General features: G+C 40.2%; 1 protein-coding gene across 1 annotated transcript in view; it reads left to right on the forward strand.

Moving 5' to 3' along the window:
• VWA8 (von Willebrand factor A domain containing 8) overlaps nucleotides 1-19,435 on the forward strand; it is a 428,432-nt gene that overhangs the window by 127,539 nt on the left and 281,458 nt on the right. Inside the window, exons 18-20 of the mRNA XM_033948297.1 lie at nucleotides 3,734-3,840; nucleotides 4,667-4,773; nucleotides 17,397-17,468. Coding sequence (XP_033804188.1) covers nucleotides 3,734-3,840; nucleotides 4,667-4,773; nucleotides 17,397-17,468 — 286 coding nt within the window. The remainder of the gene's footprint in view (nucleotides 1-3,733; nucleotides 3,841-4,666; nucleotides 4,774-17,396; nucleotides 17,469-19,435) is intronic.

A 19,435-nucleotide genomic window follows, 5' to 3' on the forward strand; every position in this document is an offset into this window, starting at 1 on the left:
ACCCTTCCCCCCCCATTTTTTTGGTCCCAAAATCTCAGTTTATAGTTAAGTATATATGATACAAAGGTGCTAGTTGAGGAAAAGATAAGAGGATAAATTCAAAAGTCATTGGAGGTTTTTGTGTAGAAATGGATTCTTTTAAAGTTGGGCTATATAGATATAAACATTTGTACAAACATTCCTATATGTGCATATGATCCATACCGACTGGAAATCTTCCTGGGAGTGGGTTTATGAAGGGATTAGTTTTTAGGTGCACATATTAGAAAATATGTGCATGCATTATTTTACATAATATATATTTTGCTTCTTATGTTTTGACATACAGTCATGTGAAAAAATTAGGACACCCCATGAAATATTCAGTTCTTTCTTAAGAAATGTTCACATATCGATGTCAAATCTTTTTTTTTTTAAATTTATCTCTGGAAAAGAAAGTGATGAAATTGCAGGTAAACAACAAAAATTTCCCTTGATTTGCTCATGAAAAAAAAGATATCCAAAAAAATGTGTATTCTAACTGAGCAATAAATTAGGATACCCCCACATATTCTCCCAGTTAAAATGTCTCAAATCACACACAGGTGTATCACATCAGGTGCACATGATTAGAACATTGTTATTCAGCATTTTGAAGGAGGTTTGCCCTACTCAAACCTTACACATTTAGTTTGGTGTGCTCATGACTGCTGCGGTGAGTGTGAACATCATGGTGAGATCAAAAGAGCTGCCTGAGACCTTCGGAAAGAAGATTGTAGCAGCTTATAAGTCTGGTAAGGGATTTAAAAAGATCTCGAAAGAATTTGACATTAACCAATCCAAGGTCTGGAAAATAGTGTACAAGTGGAGGACTTTCCAAACAACTGCCAATATGCCCAGGTTTGGCCATCCAAGCAAGTTGACCCCCAAAGCAGACCGCAAGATGCTAAAAAAAAGTCTCCAAAAACCCTAAAATGTCATCACGGGACCTACAGTAGGCTCTTGCTATTGCTGATGTGAAAGTACATGCCTCTGCAATCAGAAAGAGACTGCACAAATTTAACTTACATGGGAGGTATGCAAAGAGAAAACCTTTGCTCTCTAAGAGGAACATCAAGGCCAGACTGAAGTTTGCCAGAGAGAATGTAGACAAACACCAGGACTTCTGGAATAGTTTTCTATGGACAGATGAAACTAAAATGGAATTATTTAGACACCAGAAAAGAGGACATGTTTGGTATACACCAAATATAGCAGTCCAGGAAAAGAACTTCATACCAACTGTGAAGCATGGAGGTGGAAGTGTCATGGTTTGGGGATGCTTTGCTGCAGCAGGACCTGGCCAGCTCACCATCACAGAATCCACCACGAATTCTACCATGTATCAGAGGGTGCTTGAGAAACATGTGAGACAATCTGTAAGAAAATTAAAGCTGAAGGGGAACTGCAGCACAACAATGACCCAAAACATACCAGTAAATCCACCAAGGATTGGCTGAAAACTAAAAACTGGAGAGTCCTGGAGTGGCTGAGTCAAAGCCCTGATCTTAATCCCATTGAGATACTGTGGGGTGATTTGAAACAGGCTGTACATGCAAGAAATCCCTCAAACATCTCACAGCTGAAAGAATTCTGCATTGAGGAGTGGACTAAACTTTACTCAGATGATGTGAGAGGCTGGTAGATGGCTGGATTGTTTGTAGTTTTGTATTCGATTTTTCATTTTACCTTTGATTGCCAGTTTCTCAATTTTATGAGTTTGTTGTGCCTGTGAATCAAAAAAGCTCCTGAAGCAGGCCGTATAGGCCAAAACACATGTGTGTCGAGCCACTGCACAAGACTGATTTGTTGAATAAAATTACACACCCTTGTGCTTGAACTTCCACTGTTGTCTGTTGGCTTCTGTCCTTGTGCCTTTTCCTGGATTTCTCCTGTTTTCACTTTCTCCTCTACACCTTTCTCTGACATTGATCTTTCACTTTCAGCTTTGATCTGTTTACTTTTAGGCAGCCTATCCATCAAGATTTCATGCCTTATCACTATTCAGTCCTCGGTCTCACTCTTTTCTACTGCATCTATAAGCAGCTTCTATCTCCTTCATACCAGCCCTCCTATTCCTTATCTCTCTTTCACATTCTCCAGTATCTCACTGATTTCTTGCCATCTTTATTTTGATCCATTCCTAGCATCTCGCCTTCCCTTTCCTTCCTTTGTGATTAGCAACTCCCCTTGCATTCCCTTCCCCCCTGCTGGGTGTGCCACCCATCTTCTTTTGTCATTGGAGCTGCTGACACCGCTAACCTGTCTCCACTTGGAAATGCAACATTTAAAGGGTGCAGGACTTTTGAGCACATGAATGTGCTGAAGGCCTGCAGCATCCCTCTCCTTTGTATGCAAACTTCCTGCTTTGGAGGAAGGAAATGTGGTGGGCTTGAATAGCCTTGCTGGTTTGTTGGCTATGTGAATTGTTAGAAATCTTGATGTGAACATATGGAAGGGTATCTGGACATTAGATTTAAAAGCTCATTTTACATACAATGTTTAGATGAGAATTAAGATGTTAGGTCAAGACATGCTCTGCTGATTGCACTGTCTTGTGTAAAACACTTAGAACACTTGCAATACAAGGGTATTTGCCAGAATGTTCAGCAGGAGCAATGCTTTTAAAAAGCTGCACATGGGGAAAATAATTATCCTGCATTACCCAAATGTATGTGATGGCAGCTTTTTGAAATCACTACTCTTGACAGCTAAGAACACCTTCTACTTTGTGATCTCCCCCAACATCCAAGAATCCACCCCCACACTATTCTATCTCCCTTCTTCCTTGACAGCTCATCTGATCCTCCCTATAGACCAGAGCTCTGCTCTACTCCCAACCCTAGCTTTTACCCAGCATCTCCCTGACATCACCTGATTTGAAAGGGAGGAGTGGGGCAAGAGTGATCTCTATGGAAGCCTAGTTCAAATCCTACTATGATTGAGATCCCGTTGCTTGCAATTTTGAGCATGTCACTTAATCCTCCATTCTATCAGGTACAAAGTCGGATTGTAAGCCCATTGGAGAGCAGGAAAATTCCTACTGTAGGAGTAAATGGCTATCTAAAATTGTTATTTGCATGTCCATAATTATATGCTACTGTTTAAATGTAGTAATACTTCTAAAATAAGGGCCTTAGGGCCTCTTCTATCAAACTGCGCTAGCAGTTTTTAGTGCAGAGCTGCGCTGAATTGCCCACGCTGCTTCCCAAAGCTCATAGGAACTCTATGAGCATCGGGAGCAGCGTGGGCCTTTCAGCGCAGCTCACGGTGTTACAAACTGCTAGCGCAGTTTGATAGAAGAGGCCTTTAGTGTTGGTTATGCAAGAATCAGAAAAGATGAAATGACCTGAAATGGCCTTCTGCTGGAAATGGGGAGCACTTAGGACTGTTATGAAGGGCAGTGAAGGAAGAAAAACTGAAGATCAAGAAGAATCTAAGGTTTGCATAAACATAAACTGGGTAGGCTGAGTGGGCCATATTTTATTTTATTTTTTTATTTATATACCGCCTCTCGAGGTTATCTAAGCAGTTTACAGTCAGACACTCAAGTATTTTCCCTATCTTTCCTTGTGGGCTCACAATCTATCTAACATACCTGGGGCAATAGGGGATTGAGTGACTTGCCCAGGGTCACAAGGAGCTGAGGCTGTAACTCTAACCACTAGGCCACTCCTTCCTTTTTAAAGAGAAAATTTGTTCTTTTTTCTTGTAGATTTTTACCAAGTCTTGCACGGTCAGCTTTACAGAAAAATTTGCTGGATTCTGGGATTGAAGAAACCAGTCTGAATCCTGGCAGAGCAGAAGAAAAAGATTATAGCTGTAAGTCCTTTTTTGTTTTCTGGGGTTTTTATTCTTTCTTTAAATCTGCAGTTCTATTTAAAGAGAAAAAAAACCCAACCTTTCAAGTTTCATAAAATTACAGGCATGAAGATTTTTAAGCCTTACCATACACAAAAGTGCCAAGGTGAATATTAAAATTTTACACTTTACCTAGTTTTGGAAAATAAGGTGGACAGCAAGCTCATTTGTATACAATGCTTCTTATTATATATGACTAAGTGCAAATTGTATCATTTACATACTAATATGAAGGGGCTGTCGTAATTTGCATATTAAGGCTTGACTGCAAAGCATACTATTTAGCACATACAAAACAACCTTAATATGCACTTAACATGCACATTTAATTTTATTAAGCCCATTACAGTAATAGATTAACCCAATGAAAATGATTGTTTTTTTAGACTAATTAGATTGCAGTATAATAGTTTTTTGCAGTAACAAATGATCTAGTATAAAATAGACATCTGCTGTCACTTTATATTATATCGACTGTTTTAAATAAGTAAAACTAATTGCTGCTGATAATAATGACTGGATATACAGTAGTATGCTAGAAAACCTAGAAGGATTTTGATTTCTTGTATTAATGACCTTTGATGAAGCCATTTATAAGATGGTCACAATATGAAATAAAAGCATGATTTGAATTCCTTGAATTAGTGTATTTTTCTAAATACTGCAAGAGAAAGACTACTTGAATTGTTTATTGTTCATGTTTTTGCTATTTTAAAGAAAAGGATTGGTAATGAATTACATTATATAACAGTTTTGAACATGCATTCAATCAATTTAACATTTCTAGGTGAAATAAAATCTGGAATTCTGAGGATTGGTAATGCTAGCATACCGGTGTACAACCCAGATGAAAAGATGAAAGTACCCGATGTTTTGTTTTATGAAAACACCCAGGTAAACGGAACAGCCTTAATATACTTAAGTCTCCTTTTACTAAGCTGCGTTGGGGCATTAACGCGCGGAATAGTGCGCGCTACAATGCCGTGCGCGCTAGACTCTAACGCCAGCATTGAGCTGGCGTTAGTTCTAGCCGTCTAGCGCGGAGTTAGCGCGCACTAATCTGCGTGCGCTAAAAACGCTAGCGCACCTGAGTAAAAGGAGCCCTTAGTGTTGTACTCTTTGCAGATCAACTAATGAACTCCAGAAGGAAGTGTGTTTGAAGTTGGTACAGATATATAAGCTTAATGTTCCTAAAATATCTGAGTCTTAACAGATAAGACACAAATTTTACAATATTTTCTAGGAGAGGGTTTTATAAAGCTCTCTGTTGCAGATATAGTACTGTAGAGAAGTTGTGGTAATAATAATAATAATAACTTAATTTTTTTATACCGCCACAATCTTGCGACTTCTAGGCGGTTTACATTCAAGAGAGCTGGACATTTCAGCGAGTTACAATATGCAGATAGTTAGAGGAAATACAGAGTACATCAACTTTAAGAATGCGAAAGTATAAAGTGTACAGTACGCTAAGACATTTTTGAGAGGACCTGTTAGGAAAAGGTCGCGAATTACAAAAATACATCGAAAAATTATAATATACAGTTTAGGAATTTTCAGAGGGGCATATTAGAAGATATGTCCCGAATTGTAAAATACGGTTTGATTAGGATTTCAGAGGGGGAGGGGGTGGGGGGGCCACTACTCGGACTGGAGGAGGGTCACGAGTGGAGTTCCGCAGGGTTCGGTGCTTGGACCGGTGCTGTTCAATGTATTTATAAATGATCTAGAAACAGGGATGAAGTGCGAAGTAATAAAATTCACAGATGACACCAAACTATTTAATGGGGCTAGGACTATAGAGGACTGTGAAGATTTACAAAGGGACCTGAACAAGCTAGGGGAGTGGGCGACGAGATGGCAGATGAAGAGTCAGAAGTTATCTCTTACTGTGAAGTAAAATACTATTTTGCAATTCTGTTTTATACCTAAAACTAGAGAATGACACGGGGAAAAAATCTGTCCCCGTCACCGCCCCGTCACCGGCCCACCATCCTCTGCACCGCCCCGTCACCGCCGATCCCTTCACCGCCCCGTCACCGTCACCGCCATCCCTTTCACCGCCCCGTCACCGCCACTGCCATCCCATTCACCGCCCCGTCACCGTCCCCGCGGCCACTACCTGCCTGCCCGGTCGATCCTGGTGTTTGGCCGGCTCTCTCCCTTCTCCTCACCTTGGTTTGTGGGTTTTCTTTTTCGGCAACCTGCGCGCTTTCCCAGGGAGCCGCACACGCGCGGCTGCTCAGTGTTCGATCTTCTGCTCTGCTGCAACTTCCTGTTTCCGGTTGCGTCAGAGCAGAAGATCGAGGCTGAGCAGCGGCGGGTGTGCGCGGCTCTCTGGTAGCGTGCGGGTCGCCGAGGAGGAGGATCTGCAGACTGGGGTGAGGAGAGGGGAGAGAGCTGGCTGGACACTGGAATCGATTGGGCGGGCGGGTGTGAGCTGCGGGGACAGCGCGATCCTTCATGCCTCACTGCGGGGGACAAGACCATTCACCGCCCCGCGTGCGGTGAATGGCCTTGTCCCCGTCGCCGCAGCGACTGCTAGTTTTCTTCCCCGTTTTCGGCGGGTGACCCACGGCTAAAATGCGGTGGCCGCGGGTAAACCGCCACCGTGTCATTCTCTACCTAAAATCTCTTCCTGTCTTCTAATTTGAATGTATTTTTAAATCTAGAAATCCTTGTTGAAATGGTATAATATTCTAATGAAAAGAAACCAACATACTTCCAATATTATTTATTTATACTATTGCTGCTTATTTTTAATTGTAAATTTTCCATGTCTGTCTTTAGTAGTTGTTTATCCATAACTCATTGTTTGATAAGGGTCAATGATCCATTTTATTTGAAGGGCAAGTTGCAAAGGTGTTATCTGCCACATCAGATGCACTATAATCAGGCAGCCATTAGTGGTATGTCTGTTCAGTGAGGAAGGTAAAATCAAGATCACAAATATTTTCAATCATAGCGCCACTGATGGCAATGTGTCTTGAATGTGATGATTAGAAACTTTATAAAGAAGTAAAGGCCAGCAGGCTTGAGTGCTAGTATGACTTTTGCTAAGATAAGAAACCTTTTGATTGTGATTACTCAAGTTGGCTATTGCACTGTTTATATTTCTGGATTTTATGTTGCATGTTAGTACTTGTTTTATGTTTCTGTATACTGCTTTTTATTAAGAGTTTTGAAATATATATTTTGAAAAACATACCAAAAAAACCCAAGCAGATTTAAAGATAAATCAACAGAAGCATCAAACAAACAAATAAAAAAGTGTCAAACCCACATTAAGGAAAGAGGATAAATCAGAAAAAAGTAGCAATAAAGAAATGAGTAAAATACCCTACAATATTTCACTAATTAACTTTAATCATCCTAACCAATACCTTTCATCAAATCATTAAACCTAGTTCTTGCCTCTACTTTGTGAAATTTTTTCCAAATGCAAAGGTTCATGAAAACCATACTATTTCCCTTGATAAACAAAAAGGTATTTAAAGAAGGAAGAAGGTTTAAGGAAAAGTCCCAATATCAAGGAACCAAAGTTTAATTTGTAAAAAGGCTTGCCTGCCTAATTGTGTAATGTGCGCAGTAACAGGAACAATTTAGATTTTCTGAGACCAAGCAGGACAACGTATCTTATATCTGGGTGATGTCATCCAATGGAGCCTAGTGCAGATGCTGCCCAGCATAATCTCTTTAAGAGGCTTTTGGCAGCACTGTGCATTCGCAAGTGCCTGCCTGCCAGTCTCTAATTTTCTGCAGAATAGAGAGGTCGCATTTAGTTCTTCCTCTTCAGTGTATCAAAACATTTCAATTTTTTTGTGCTTTCCCTCACAGGTTTTTTCTTGTCTTCACCTCAGTTTTTCCTTTCCCTATAAATTTACTCTTAGTGTGTTACTGGCCCATTTAAGATTTTTTTTTAATTTTTTTTTTTTTTTTTTACTGAGTATCTGCTGGGTTTTATTCTATGTTTTCCATATTTTCTCAGATGAGCTTCTCTTTTTTTGCCTTACCATTTTTCCTCTTCATGTCAAAAGTCCCCAGTGGCTTTAAGTGCTGTTTCTGGTGCAGTAGGATCATCTCTGGGCCTGATCCCCATAGACTATCATGCCTGGGATTAGACCATGACACCTTTAACTGTGTTCTCTGTTTGCAAATATAGAAAAGTAGAGCGGCCCAGTGTGTAAAACTTTTTGGTGCTAAGTCTGGTCCATCAGCATAGGAAGCATTGGTCTATGTAGCTGTTAGAGCTATATCTGATCCTGGAAGTCTCTGCCTGCCTCGACTTCAGGCACTGAGACAGGACTCTGGGACCAGTCAGCATTGAACCTGACACTGAGGACGGACCCTGATTGCCAAGCACCACACAAATGCAAGGAAGCATCAGCATTTTTTCCCTCTCAAGGCTGGGAGTTCTGGGGTATTAGCATTACCAGCACCTGAGAAGCATCAGTCTCCATGTTGCTAAGGCGGTTTTTCTAGTTCAGTAGTAGCAGTTTTGCAAACTCTCTCCATTCTGACGTCAGCCTACTCTTTACCAATACCTGCCCTTCATGAACAGATCTAGGCTATGTTCGAGAAGGAGCTTGTGGACTTGCTGTAGTTTTAGAGTGCACAGGCATCAAGGGTACTTGTGTCAGCTGTAGTACTGCTCCAGCCCAAATTGGAGGCCCATAACCTACTTTTTGAGCTGTCATTGACACCTATCCCTAGCTAGGCATCAGGGCCAACATCAACCAATGCATTGAACTGCTTGACATCGGGGGAAGAAGCTACTCAGGTATGGGTCTGTCCTGAGACTGCACAGTGTTCTGTATTAAGGCCTGGACATTGATCCAGCAGACTGAGACAGACAAGCAACTCATGAAGAGTACTTTGCTGAGTCTGTCATGGATCATTCATAGTACCCTCAGGAAGATAGAAGGAAGTCTCCACTTTAAGAGCTTTCCTTTTCTAGTTTTATTTGGGAGATGATGGAAGCCATTCCATTTAAGTTGGAAATGGAAGACAAGCCTAGGGCAGAGTTGCTGATTATCATGGATTATGACTGCCCACCTAGAGAGAATGTGACTGTGCCCCTTCAAAGCATTCTTAAAGAAGCACAAGTGAAGAATTGGAAAAACTCTCTCTGTGCAGTTCATTCTAAAGAAAATGGACTCTATTTATAGAATCTGGAATGTTCATGGATTCAAAAAGGCCCAATTGCCCCACCACTCTAAGGTGGTTAAATCCACTCGAGGAGTGTGTGGCCAAGTTGGTGATGGGAAGGATGCCCTGAGTTTTTGCTCCCTACTTTTTGTGATCAGTGTTGTACTCGCTGACTTTAACCCCATTGATATGGGGAAGAAGAGGAAGGATCCGCTTGCCAGTGCCTTCCAGTTCCAGTGGTACCCCAGAGAATAAGTCAGCCAACACTGGAGGTGTTTGGAGCGATGTTCAGGCCTGGTACACTTCCCCCCATCAACTCAGCCAGAGAGATCTTCTGCAGTAGTGTAGAAGGGATTTCTTTGACAATGAACAGAGGCTTAACCCACCACAACTCAGAAGTGATGGTTGAAGTTTTCTGGAGGAGCATCAGTCAATGGTTGTATTGCCAGTGGTAGAGGCTCTAGAGCAGTGGTCTCAAACTCAAACTCTTTGCAGGGCCACATTTTGGATTTGTAGGTACTTGGAGGGCCGCAGAAAAAAATAGTTAATGTCTTATTAAAGAAATGGCAATTTTGCATGACAACTGTTAAAGGAAATATTTTGAAAACTATAAAGAGTTTTACCTCATGCAAAATTGTCATGTCTTTAATAAGACATTGACTATTTTATCTGCAGCCCTCCAAGTACCCTATTTTTTCTGCGGCACTCACAGTTAAACATCTTTCCTTTCTCAAAACTGATGCATTTCAAATCATTTTCCCTACCTTTGTTGTCTGGTGACTTTATGTTTATGTGCTTTTAACTGTTTCCAGGGCTATCTTATCCATTGACTGTTTTTCTCTCCATCTTCACTTTCTGCCTTGCATCCATCTTTGGCATTAACTTAGCATTCAATATTTCCATTTTTCTGCTTTCTTCTCAAAATCTACTTTTCCATATATTCCCTTCCTATCTCTTCTTCCCTCCCTATTTCCATGGTCTGACATCTCTCTCCTTCCCTACCCACAGTGTAACATTTTCTTTCCCTTCCTCCTTTCTGTTCCCTGAAGTCCATCTCCCTTCCCTTCCTCCTTTCTGGCCCCCCTCAGTTCAACATTTCTCCCTTCTTTCCACCAGTCCAACATTTTTTTCTCTTTTCCTCCTGCATGTTTCTCCTCTGGTCCTCCTTCCCTTCCCCAACCAACACCTCTCTCTCTCCCTCCATGAGTACAACTTTTCACTTTGCTCTCTCCCCCTTCCCCAGTGTAACATTTCTCCTTCCCTCCTTTCTGTTCTCCCCATCCATCTCACCTTCTCCATGAGTCCAACACTTTCTGCCTCCTGCATGCTTTCTCTTTCTGTCCTTGCCTCTTCCTTCGAGTAGCATGTTTCAAGTTTCTTTATTTTTGATATACACAGGTATCTAAACGGTTTACAATAATATGTAGTAAAAATTAAAGGAAGAATAAAAACTTATCTAAACTAAAAAAAGGGGAGACATTTGCACATGAACATATATGATACATTAGGAAAGGATGGGAAGGAAAGATTAATAAATACATCAAAATAAAAGAGGGAAATGGGAGAGGGAGGTACAAATAGGCTGGGGAGGTCGCTTCTAAAAAAAAGCGTTTTGATTGCCTTAAGATTTCTGTAAAGGATAATCGAATTTCAAAGGAAATAGCATTTACAATAGCACCATCTCACCCTCCCCTCCAGTGTGTAGCACCTTTCCTTTCCCTCCCTTTCTGCCAGGTCCAGCAGCACCTCTTCCCCTTTCCTTTTACCTCCCTTTCTGCCAGGTCCAGCAGTACCCCTTCCCTGCTCCCCCTGTCCAGCTGAACCCCTTCTCCCTTCCTTCCCTCCGTGTACTTCTACACCCGGGTCCCCCTCCCACAAAAGCCTGCATGTTCCCTCCCTTCTTTGCAGCGTCCTCTGGCTTCCCCCCTGGCCTCCCACTCTTACTTCAGCCTGCAGAGAGGATCACTGGTGCTGTAGTGATCCTTGCAGGCTGCTATCAGCCTCCGCAGCACATTCCCACTGCTGCGGTTCTGCCCCTCTGACATCAGGGGCAAGATTGCGGCAGAAGGAACGTGCTGCTGAGGACAACGGCAGCCTGCAAGGATCGCTACAGCACCAGCAATCCTCTCTGCAGGCTGCAGTAAGAGCGGAAGGCCAGGGGGGAAGCCAGAGGATGCTGTAAAAACATACAAAATTATAGGAGACAGGAATTGCAGAATTCTGTATTGCTTCCAATTTCTGATATAACTAAAATTGTCCTTAATACCAAAAAATTCTATTTCTTGTACAGTTTGCATTTTAGTTTCAAGTTTCAAGGGCCATTAAGTGAAATTCAATAGACTTAAATCTATTAGTTTTATTTACTGTCTTTTTGGATGAGCTGAACAATAGAGTGCCTCAGCAATGCCTAAATGTCCATCAAAGAAATATTTTTAAAGTCAACAGAAATATCTTGAGGATTAGAGGACATGCCACAACTTTCGCTAAAGAAACAGAAGCCCCCATATTGCCAGGAGATTCTTGCAGCTCACTAACTGCGAAAACAGGATGACTCGGATCACAGGAATGATCCCTTGTATTCAGACAAACTGGAGAGGCCATAGAGAGGGGGGTAGTCAGTGCTTAGGGTCACTTCAAGCCCATATTCTGGTGCAATGTGCCTCAAAATTTGATAACAAATCCTGAAAATAATAAAATTAAGCACAGCATATTGCTGTGCAATTTGCACAGCAATTTGCTTGCAGTAGAAAAAACTGAAGGTGGCAGTATATCCCACTGGGAAAGGAAGCAAAATCGAAAGATAATAATAATAATAACTTTATTTTTGTATACCACAGTACCACAACAGTTCAGAGCGGTTTACAGAGGAAGAGACTGTACACAGACAGCGATGTTACATGCAAGACATTCAGATTAGCTTAGCAAGTTGAGAGTAGTCAGGTATATCCAGAGGCATATCAGAGATACAAGGCAGGGAGGGAGTCAGAGAAATTTATCAAAGAAATAGGTTTTAATTGATTTCCTGAAGGTTTGGTAGGAGGGTGCATTTGAAATGAGGTTGGTTAGACATTTATTCCATTTGCCTGCTTGGAATGACAGAGATCTATCAAGGAATCTCTTGTAGATACAGCCCTTTAAGGACGGGAAGGCAAACAGGTAGGCATTACGTGTGCGGGTGGGGCCTGAAAATTCAAAATGGTATGACAGGTAGATTGGGGATGAGCCTGTTAAGGTTTTGAAGCAGAGGCAAGCAAACTTGAAGATGATCCTTGCCTCCTTCGGCAGCCAGTGCAGTTTTCTGTAATACGGGCTTACATGATCCAATTTTTTGAGACTGTAGATGAGGCGAACGGCAGCATTCTGTACGATTCTCAAGCGTTTGATGGTTTTCATAAAGGATCCCAGGTATATAATGTTGCAGTAATCCTAGATGCTTAAGATTAGTGATTGGACCAGCAGTCGAAAGGAGAGGAAGTCGAAGTAGTGTTTGATGGTGCGTAGTTTCCAGAGGGTACAAAAGCATTTTTTAACCTGAGCATTAGTATGGTCTTCGAAAGTCAGTCATCGGTCCAGGATGACTCCAAGGATTTTGATAGTAGAGTTAATTGGGTAGTTTAACCCGTTTAATTTCAAAGAGGTATCTGTTAACTTGTAGGTAGAACTTGCCAAGAAAATTTTGGTTTTTTCTGGGTTCAGTTTTAATTTGAATTGTGTGGTCCATTGTTCTATCTTAGTGAGGATGGATAAGGTGAATTGTTCTATCTCTTGTGTCAGAGAGGTTATGGGAATGATAATTGTGATGTCATCTGCGTATATATATGATTTCAATTTTAAGTCAGATAACATATGTCCCAATGAAGCCATCTAGATGTTGAATAGAGAGAGGGGGATACAGGGGATCCCTGTATAACTCCGCAGGGGTTACACCAGGATTAGGAGAAGGTTCCATTACAGTGAACCTGGTAAGTGTGTATTTTTAGGAAGCCTGTAAACCAGTGATGCCAATGGAGTCGAGGCATCTGAGCAAAATGTCATGGTCAACCAGGTCAAAGGCACTGCTCAAGTCGAACTGAAGTACCAGTGCATTTTTTCCCAGTGAAAATAAATGGAAGAGGTAATTAGTCAGTGAAGCTAAGACAGTTTCTGTGCTATGATTTGTACGAAAACCAAATGACATCCTTCTGTAATCAGAACTCCTAGAAACATCTACCAGAAAGAAGATTATTGAGGTTAGAACCTAATCTTCCATAAGGAGCCAGATGCTTCCATGACATTATCAACCACCTGGTTTGTCTATCAGACCCAAATTTTTCAACTGCTTCTTACCCATGCTGCCCTCTCATTTCTCACCAGCAGAGTCTTGCCCCTCAAGCCATATCCCTTTAAACACATGTCTGCAGCTGTGTGCTGCATATTGGATCTTACATAGCTTTCTTCCAGCTCACCAGCTCACTAGAACAACGTCAGTGGGTCAGGTTTGGCTGTTCAGCAGTATCACGGTCACACCAATCTTCCAGCAAACAAACAAGGAGGAAAGGAAAGAAAGGTCTGGGTCCTGCCAACATCCATATGACAACCATTTCCTCTTCTCATTTTTAAGTAAATGAATCCACTTTGTGGTCATTAGATGGCAATGCAGAATATAAAGCATAATAAATAAGTCCTTTGTTCCTCAATAAAGCAGTGTACCATCTTAGTTGTTAATATGGGCAAAATGTAAATGTGGGGTCAATATTCAGTGTGGTTTAACTAGGCAGGAAAAACTCCTGTTGGTTAACCCACACTGAATAGTCTGGGAGCAGTTTTTTTAGTGGTATTTAACCATAGAGTATCACTGAATATTTGCTCTGACCACTGTGGTTCATGCTGGGATAGCTACTCAGTTAACTTGGTACAGCAAAAAAGTGACTTGGTGTATTTTTTCAGGAGAAAATCTTAACATGTCAAACATTAACCACATTTATAAAGGTGCATAAAAAGCCTTTTTTGGTCTGAGCGTTCAAAGAGGAAACATAGGGCTAGATGCACTACTAAAGTATTACCGACTGGATCGCTATTGGCCGATTCTCTGATTGATTCTGGCTGAGTGATCAAGGCACTACCAGGTTTGCATGCAAAAGATTTGTACGGAGGTGTAAATCATTTGCATTCAGACCCGAGAGATCAATCGCTCAGTGAGCGACTGATACATGCGCAGAGTCCTAACAGTAGTGACAGGGGAAGCAGCCTCCTGCCACTGCTATTAGGGCTTCTTTTTTTAATGGCATAGATGTTGTGCGTGTGTTAATACATACGCACAATCTACCCCATTAAAAAAAAAAAAGGCCCCTGCGCTGATGGCCCTCCCCAGTGACCCCCCCTAAACTAACTCCGTGACCCCCCCCCCCCCCCACCATGGCAGTGAAAATAGCAGTAGGGATGCCTACTTCCTCCTGCCTGGCCAGGTACCCCCACATCATGCTCCCATGTGGTCCTGGACCCCCTTTGCCACTGATGCCCACCCCCTAACCATCCCCTCCCCCCCCCAAAAAAAAAAGCAGGAGGAATGCCCACTCCCTCCTGCCACTGGATGCTCCCCCGAATGATGGGCCTTCCCCTTCCTGGTGCACCATGTGATGCATGGGGAAGACCTAAAGCCTTGATTGGCTCAGATGCCCAAGGCCATTCCCGACAGGTCTAGACCAGTCATTTTTTCCGTTAGCTAAAATCCCTGGTGGTTGTTTTTTTTTGCATAGCCAAGTGTGTCAATCGCTTGGCAACTTTGCATGGGGTTTTAGCTAATTTGCATGGCTGGATTGGAAAATGGCTGATCAAGGGAAAAAACACACAGCGAGCCGTTTTGTGCATCGAGTCAATCAAAACGATCATCGCTAAAGTTGTGAAAACAGGTTTAGTGATGATCACTGACTTTAGTGAATCTAGCCCAGGAGTGGGCAACTGTGGACCTCGAGGGCCAGAATCCAATCGGGTTTTCAGGATTTCCCCAATGAATATGCATTGAAAGCAGTGCATGCAAATAGATCTCATGCATATTCATTGGGGAAATCCTGAAAACCCGACTGGATTCCGGCTCTCAAGGACTGGAGTTGCCCACCCCTGATCTAGCCCATAGTAATGTTAAATCCAAACAATTCCCCACAGTACTTATGAAGTTATTTAACTTACATGTACCCCAAACATCATGCATCTTCCATAGTATTGCAAAAACCCTTTAAAATGGTATCACTATGTAGTGGATGCCAGTATAGGTCACATGACCATAAATCTAATGAAAGCTGATTAAAACATTGTGATTTACATATGTCTTTCCTTTTGAATTCACTTAAAAAGAAAACTCTGCCATTTCAAAATAAATGGGAATGTTAAGTTCAGATGTTTCATTTTAATTTATTTAATCCCCCATATAAATTATTAAACACCATTTTGGCCTGGTCCAGGATTGATAGCCAAACCCTCTGATAAACAAATGGAAAGATAGAGTGCATTGATGCAGGAACCACCATCGTTGTTGAAAAAAAGAACAGGCCAATTTACTAAAGCACAGTAAAATTTTCAGTTATGGTGGATTAATATGGTACTTTACTGTATAGTAGCTGCATATTTAACTTAGCATCTATTGGTGGCATTCCCTTTGTTGTACCATAGTGATAATATATTTGTTGAAACAACCTTCCTTTCCTCTAATTTCTCCCTTTTTTGTTTCTTTTGTTTTGAGTTTCTTTGTTTCTGTTTCTTTTTGTTACTTTTTAGGTTTTCTCTTGCCAGTACCTGGTATATTATATTGCCTTCATGTTATTTTACCATCACAACCTTATAGAAGCCCCTGAAGCAGGTGTTCTACCAAAACATACCATACCATACAAATTCTTATACCCCACAAAATCTCAACAAGGAATCAATGCTGTTTACAGTATCCTCAAATTAGGTTCTACAGAATTTAACAAATATTAGAATAATTAACAGGAAAAAGATATGTCTTTAACAAGTTGACGTAAACTTAATGGTAAACTATTCCAAACTTTGGGTCCTTGATATTCAAAAGTAGATTCATATAGTTGTTTATAACGAACATAAAAAGGAGAAGGAAAATTTAACTTAAAGTACTGTATCAATCTTGAATTACTCAAAATATTAATATCAAAAATTTATCCAATAGACTTTAATCCTATTTAGCCTTATAGACCTTACAAGCAATCTTAAATTAGATTCTCTTTTTCAATGGTAACTAATATAATTCTTTCAAAAGTGGAATAGCCCTCTCAAATTTATTTAATCAAAAGATTAATCTGACTGCTGTATTTTGGAGTAACTGTAATCTTTTATACTCCTTCTCTGTTAACCCGCAATAAAGAGAGTTGCTATAATCCAAGTATGAAAGCAATACAGTTTGTACAATGATCCTAAAATTAGTCTGACTTAAAACTGATCTTATTGTTCTTAAAACATGTTAGGCACACGATGTATGGTGTAAATAAATATGATAGGCTGAAGGCATATGATATATATATATATAGTGTAGATAAAATGATATGCTGATAGTAGGCAGTCATTTTGTGTTATAAAAGCATTTTTTTTTTTTTTTTTTTGCAACCCACTGTATTAGTTTTTTCTATGTATGGTTTTATGTCTATTTATGCTTATGAAGAAAAAATTTTTAATCTTTGTAATTATTAGACAATATGAAAAAAGAAGCAATTAGGAAAGTACATATATATATGTAAATCCATATTTTATTATTGGATTTTCCCTTTTTATATATTTCAAGTGAAGAAATACGGAAGCACATTTATAGTAAACAAAAAAATATAAGAAAACATTTGGATCAATATTCAAAGCAAATTAATGGTTTGATGATGGGGGAAGAGGCAAATACATAATTTGCTTCTAAAATCTTAAATTAATAGTGTTGTGCTATTTAAACCTCCAGATGACTTGATACTATCTTTATAAATATAGAATGAATTAGGGGCATGGCCAAGTTAGCTCTAAAAATTGTCTGGATAGCGGCAATATATTGCTGCCATCTAGATAAGGTGTCTGTCTGGTGTAGCCTTGTTGAATAGTGGACCTAAATGGACAGTACCAGTGCGATCACCACAATGTCCATATACCATATTCGGTGCTGCTACTATACAGATTGGTAAATGCTGCTGCCACCGGCATTAAATTCAACCAATGGCGTTGCTAGTTGAATATTGCCACATTTATATTTATATCATCGATTGAATTAACTAGATTGAAGATAATATTTTTGTGTCAAAAGAGGGCATGCATCAAACTGCTATTACTTTTCACTTTTGTTTTTGTGGGGGTTTATGAAATCAGAACCAATGCAATGGCATAACTTGCCTGTTGTGATTTTCCTGTAGCATATGATGGTGATGGAAGACATGCTTAAAGACTTCCTGCAAGGAGAACATTTGCTTCTAGTTGGTAATCAGGTCAGTAATATGAATCATTGCTGCATGGTTTCAGATATCCCAAATACCTCTGTTAATCAGATGTTACTTACCATATATACTCGAATATAAACTGATTTTTGGGTCAAAAAATGACCGAGTCTGTTTATATTCGCATCTGGGCCCACCCTCCCCTCTCCTGGATCTGCCGTAAGCTCTGATGGCCAGCGATGAACTGGGACAGGAGAGATTCCTCCCACCTCCAGCTGACTCTAAAACATCCAACTTCCCTCCTGCCTCCCAGAACTACACGGCAAGAGTGATCTTCCTATGCTCCTGCCCCGTGCTATTTAAAATGGCTCCTGCGAGTTCTCGTGAGTCTGCGATCTAATGAAATTTGCTGTGGGAACTCGCAGCAGCCATTTTAGATAGTGGCTTGCACAGGGCAGGAGTGTAGGAAGATCACTTCTGCAACATTTCACCGCTGGACAACCAGGGTTTTCAGTGTAGGTTTTCTAGATGTCAAGGAGGTGGGATGTTTTAGAGTCAGCTGGGACAGGTTAAAAATCACTGCATGAAATATACATATAAAAATCTTTCATGTACTTTCTGGCTGGAAAATGGATAAATAAACCTGAAAGATTTTTATCTTGAGGAAGGGGCAATTCTGGTGTTTTCCCAAAGAACCTGAAATATTACTACTACAAATCCTTTCTATAGTGATATTAGATGTATGCAACACTGTACACATTATATGTAAGTACTTTCTCTGTCCCTAGTGGGCTCACAATCTAAGGACCCCTTTTACAAAACCACGGAGGCAATGCTGTCACAGTAAATGCACCAAAGCCCATTCAGTTCCTATGGGCATTGGTGCATTTACTGTGGCAGCATTGCTATCATGACTTTTATCATAGGGGCCCTATGTTTTCATACCTGGGACAATGGAGGGTTAAGTAACTTGCCCAAGGTCACAAGTAACTGCAGAGGGAACTGAGCCCAGTTCCCCGGGATCTCAGTCTGCTGCACTAACCATTAGACTACTCCGTTGGAAAAAAAGGTTATGGAAAACTGATTACTGATTTTTAAATATTAGTCTTGTTGATAACCTGTTAAGATAAATGTTACCTCATGTTCTGAGTTTAATGTAAAGTGAGAAAGAAAAGAAAATGACTCCCAGAGAAATGCATCAAACAAAAGAACGAGCAACACATTTATCTTAGGTTAGTGAAGAACCTGCAGAAAAAGGGTTAATAATTGTAAGTTTAAAAAAAAAAAAGCTTGAAAGTAAAATAAAACAGAAGTTGTTTAAGAAAAAGATGAAGAAAGAAGTACAGTATTAGAACTATTACTGTGTTAATTAACCAAACTTGTTATATAGACCATGACATTTATGAAAATAACTTGTTATGGTTATGTGACATCCTCTCTGCCAGCCGAATCTTTGCAGAGAAAGCAGAAATAAAATGTGTTGTTTTTGTAAAGGATCTTTTTATTCAAGGAAAATAAACCAAACGAAAGTTTTTCCATCATAAAGCCAAGTCTAACTTACTAGAACTTGAGTAAATTTCACTCTGTATCAGCTTCTCTTTCTTGTCTCCAGGACAACCATTTTCTGTGTGGGTGCTAGACACTTATTTTTCTAAATGTAGTTGAAGATTGTAGCTCAGCTACTGTTACTAAATACATATAGGCTATAATTTATTATGAGCCTTGTTAAGGATCTTTGCAACTGAAGATAATTTGTGTATGCTATGAAAGTGTGTGAAGTTACACAATTAAGACTTTGTTCTATATGAATATTTCTGTGAATGTTCTTTGTCACTGTTGTGGAAATTATGTTGTATAGATTAGTGAATCTAAACTCCTGTTCTTGTTGAAGTTTGAATAGTGTTTTTCAAATTGAAGAATGTTAAAAATCTGCAAGGATGTAAAGACTTTTCCAAAGTACTGGACAAGTAGATTTCAGATTGTTACAATAAAAATGTGGTAGTATTTGTTTTTAAAGC

Source organism: Geotrypetes seraphini, chromosome 6 (genome assembly GCF_902459505.1).
Source record: "Geotrypetes seraphini chromosome 6, aGeoSer1.1, whole genome shotgun sequence".
NCBI classification, from domain to species: Eukaryota; Metazoa; Chordata; class Amphibia; order Gymnophiona; family Dermophiidae; genus Geotrypetes; species Geotrypetes seraphini.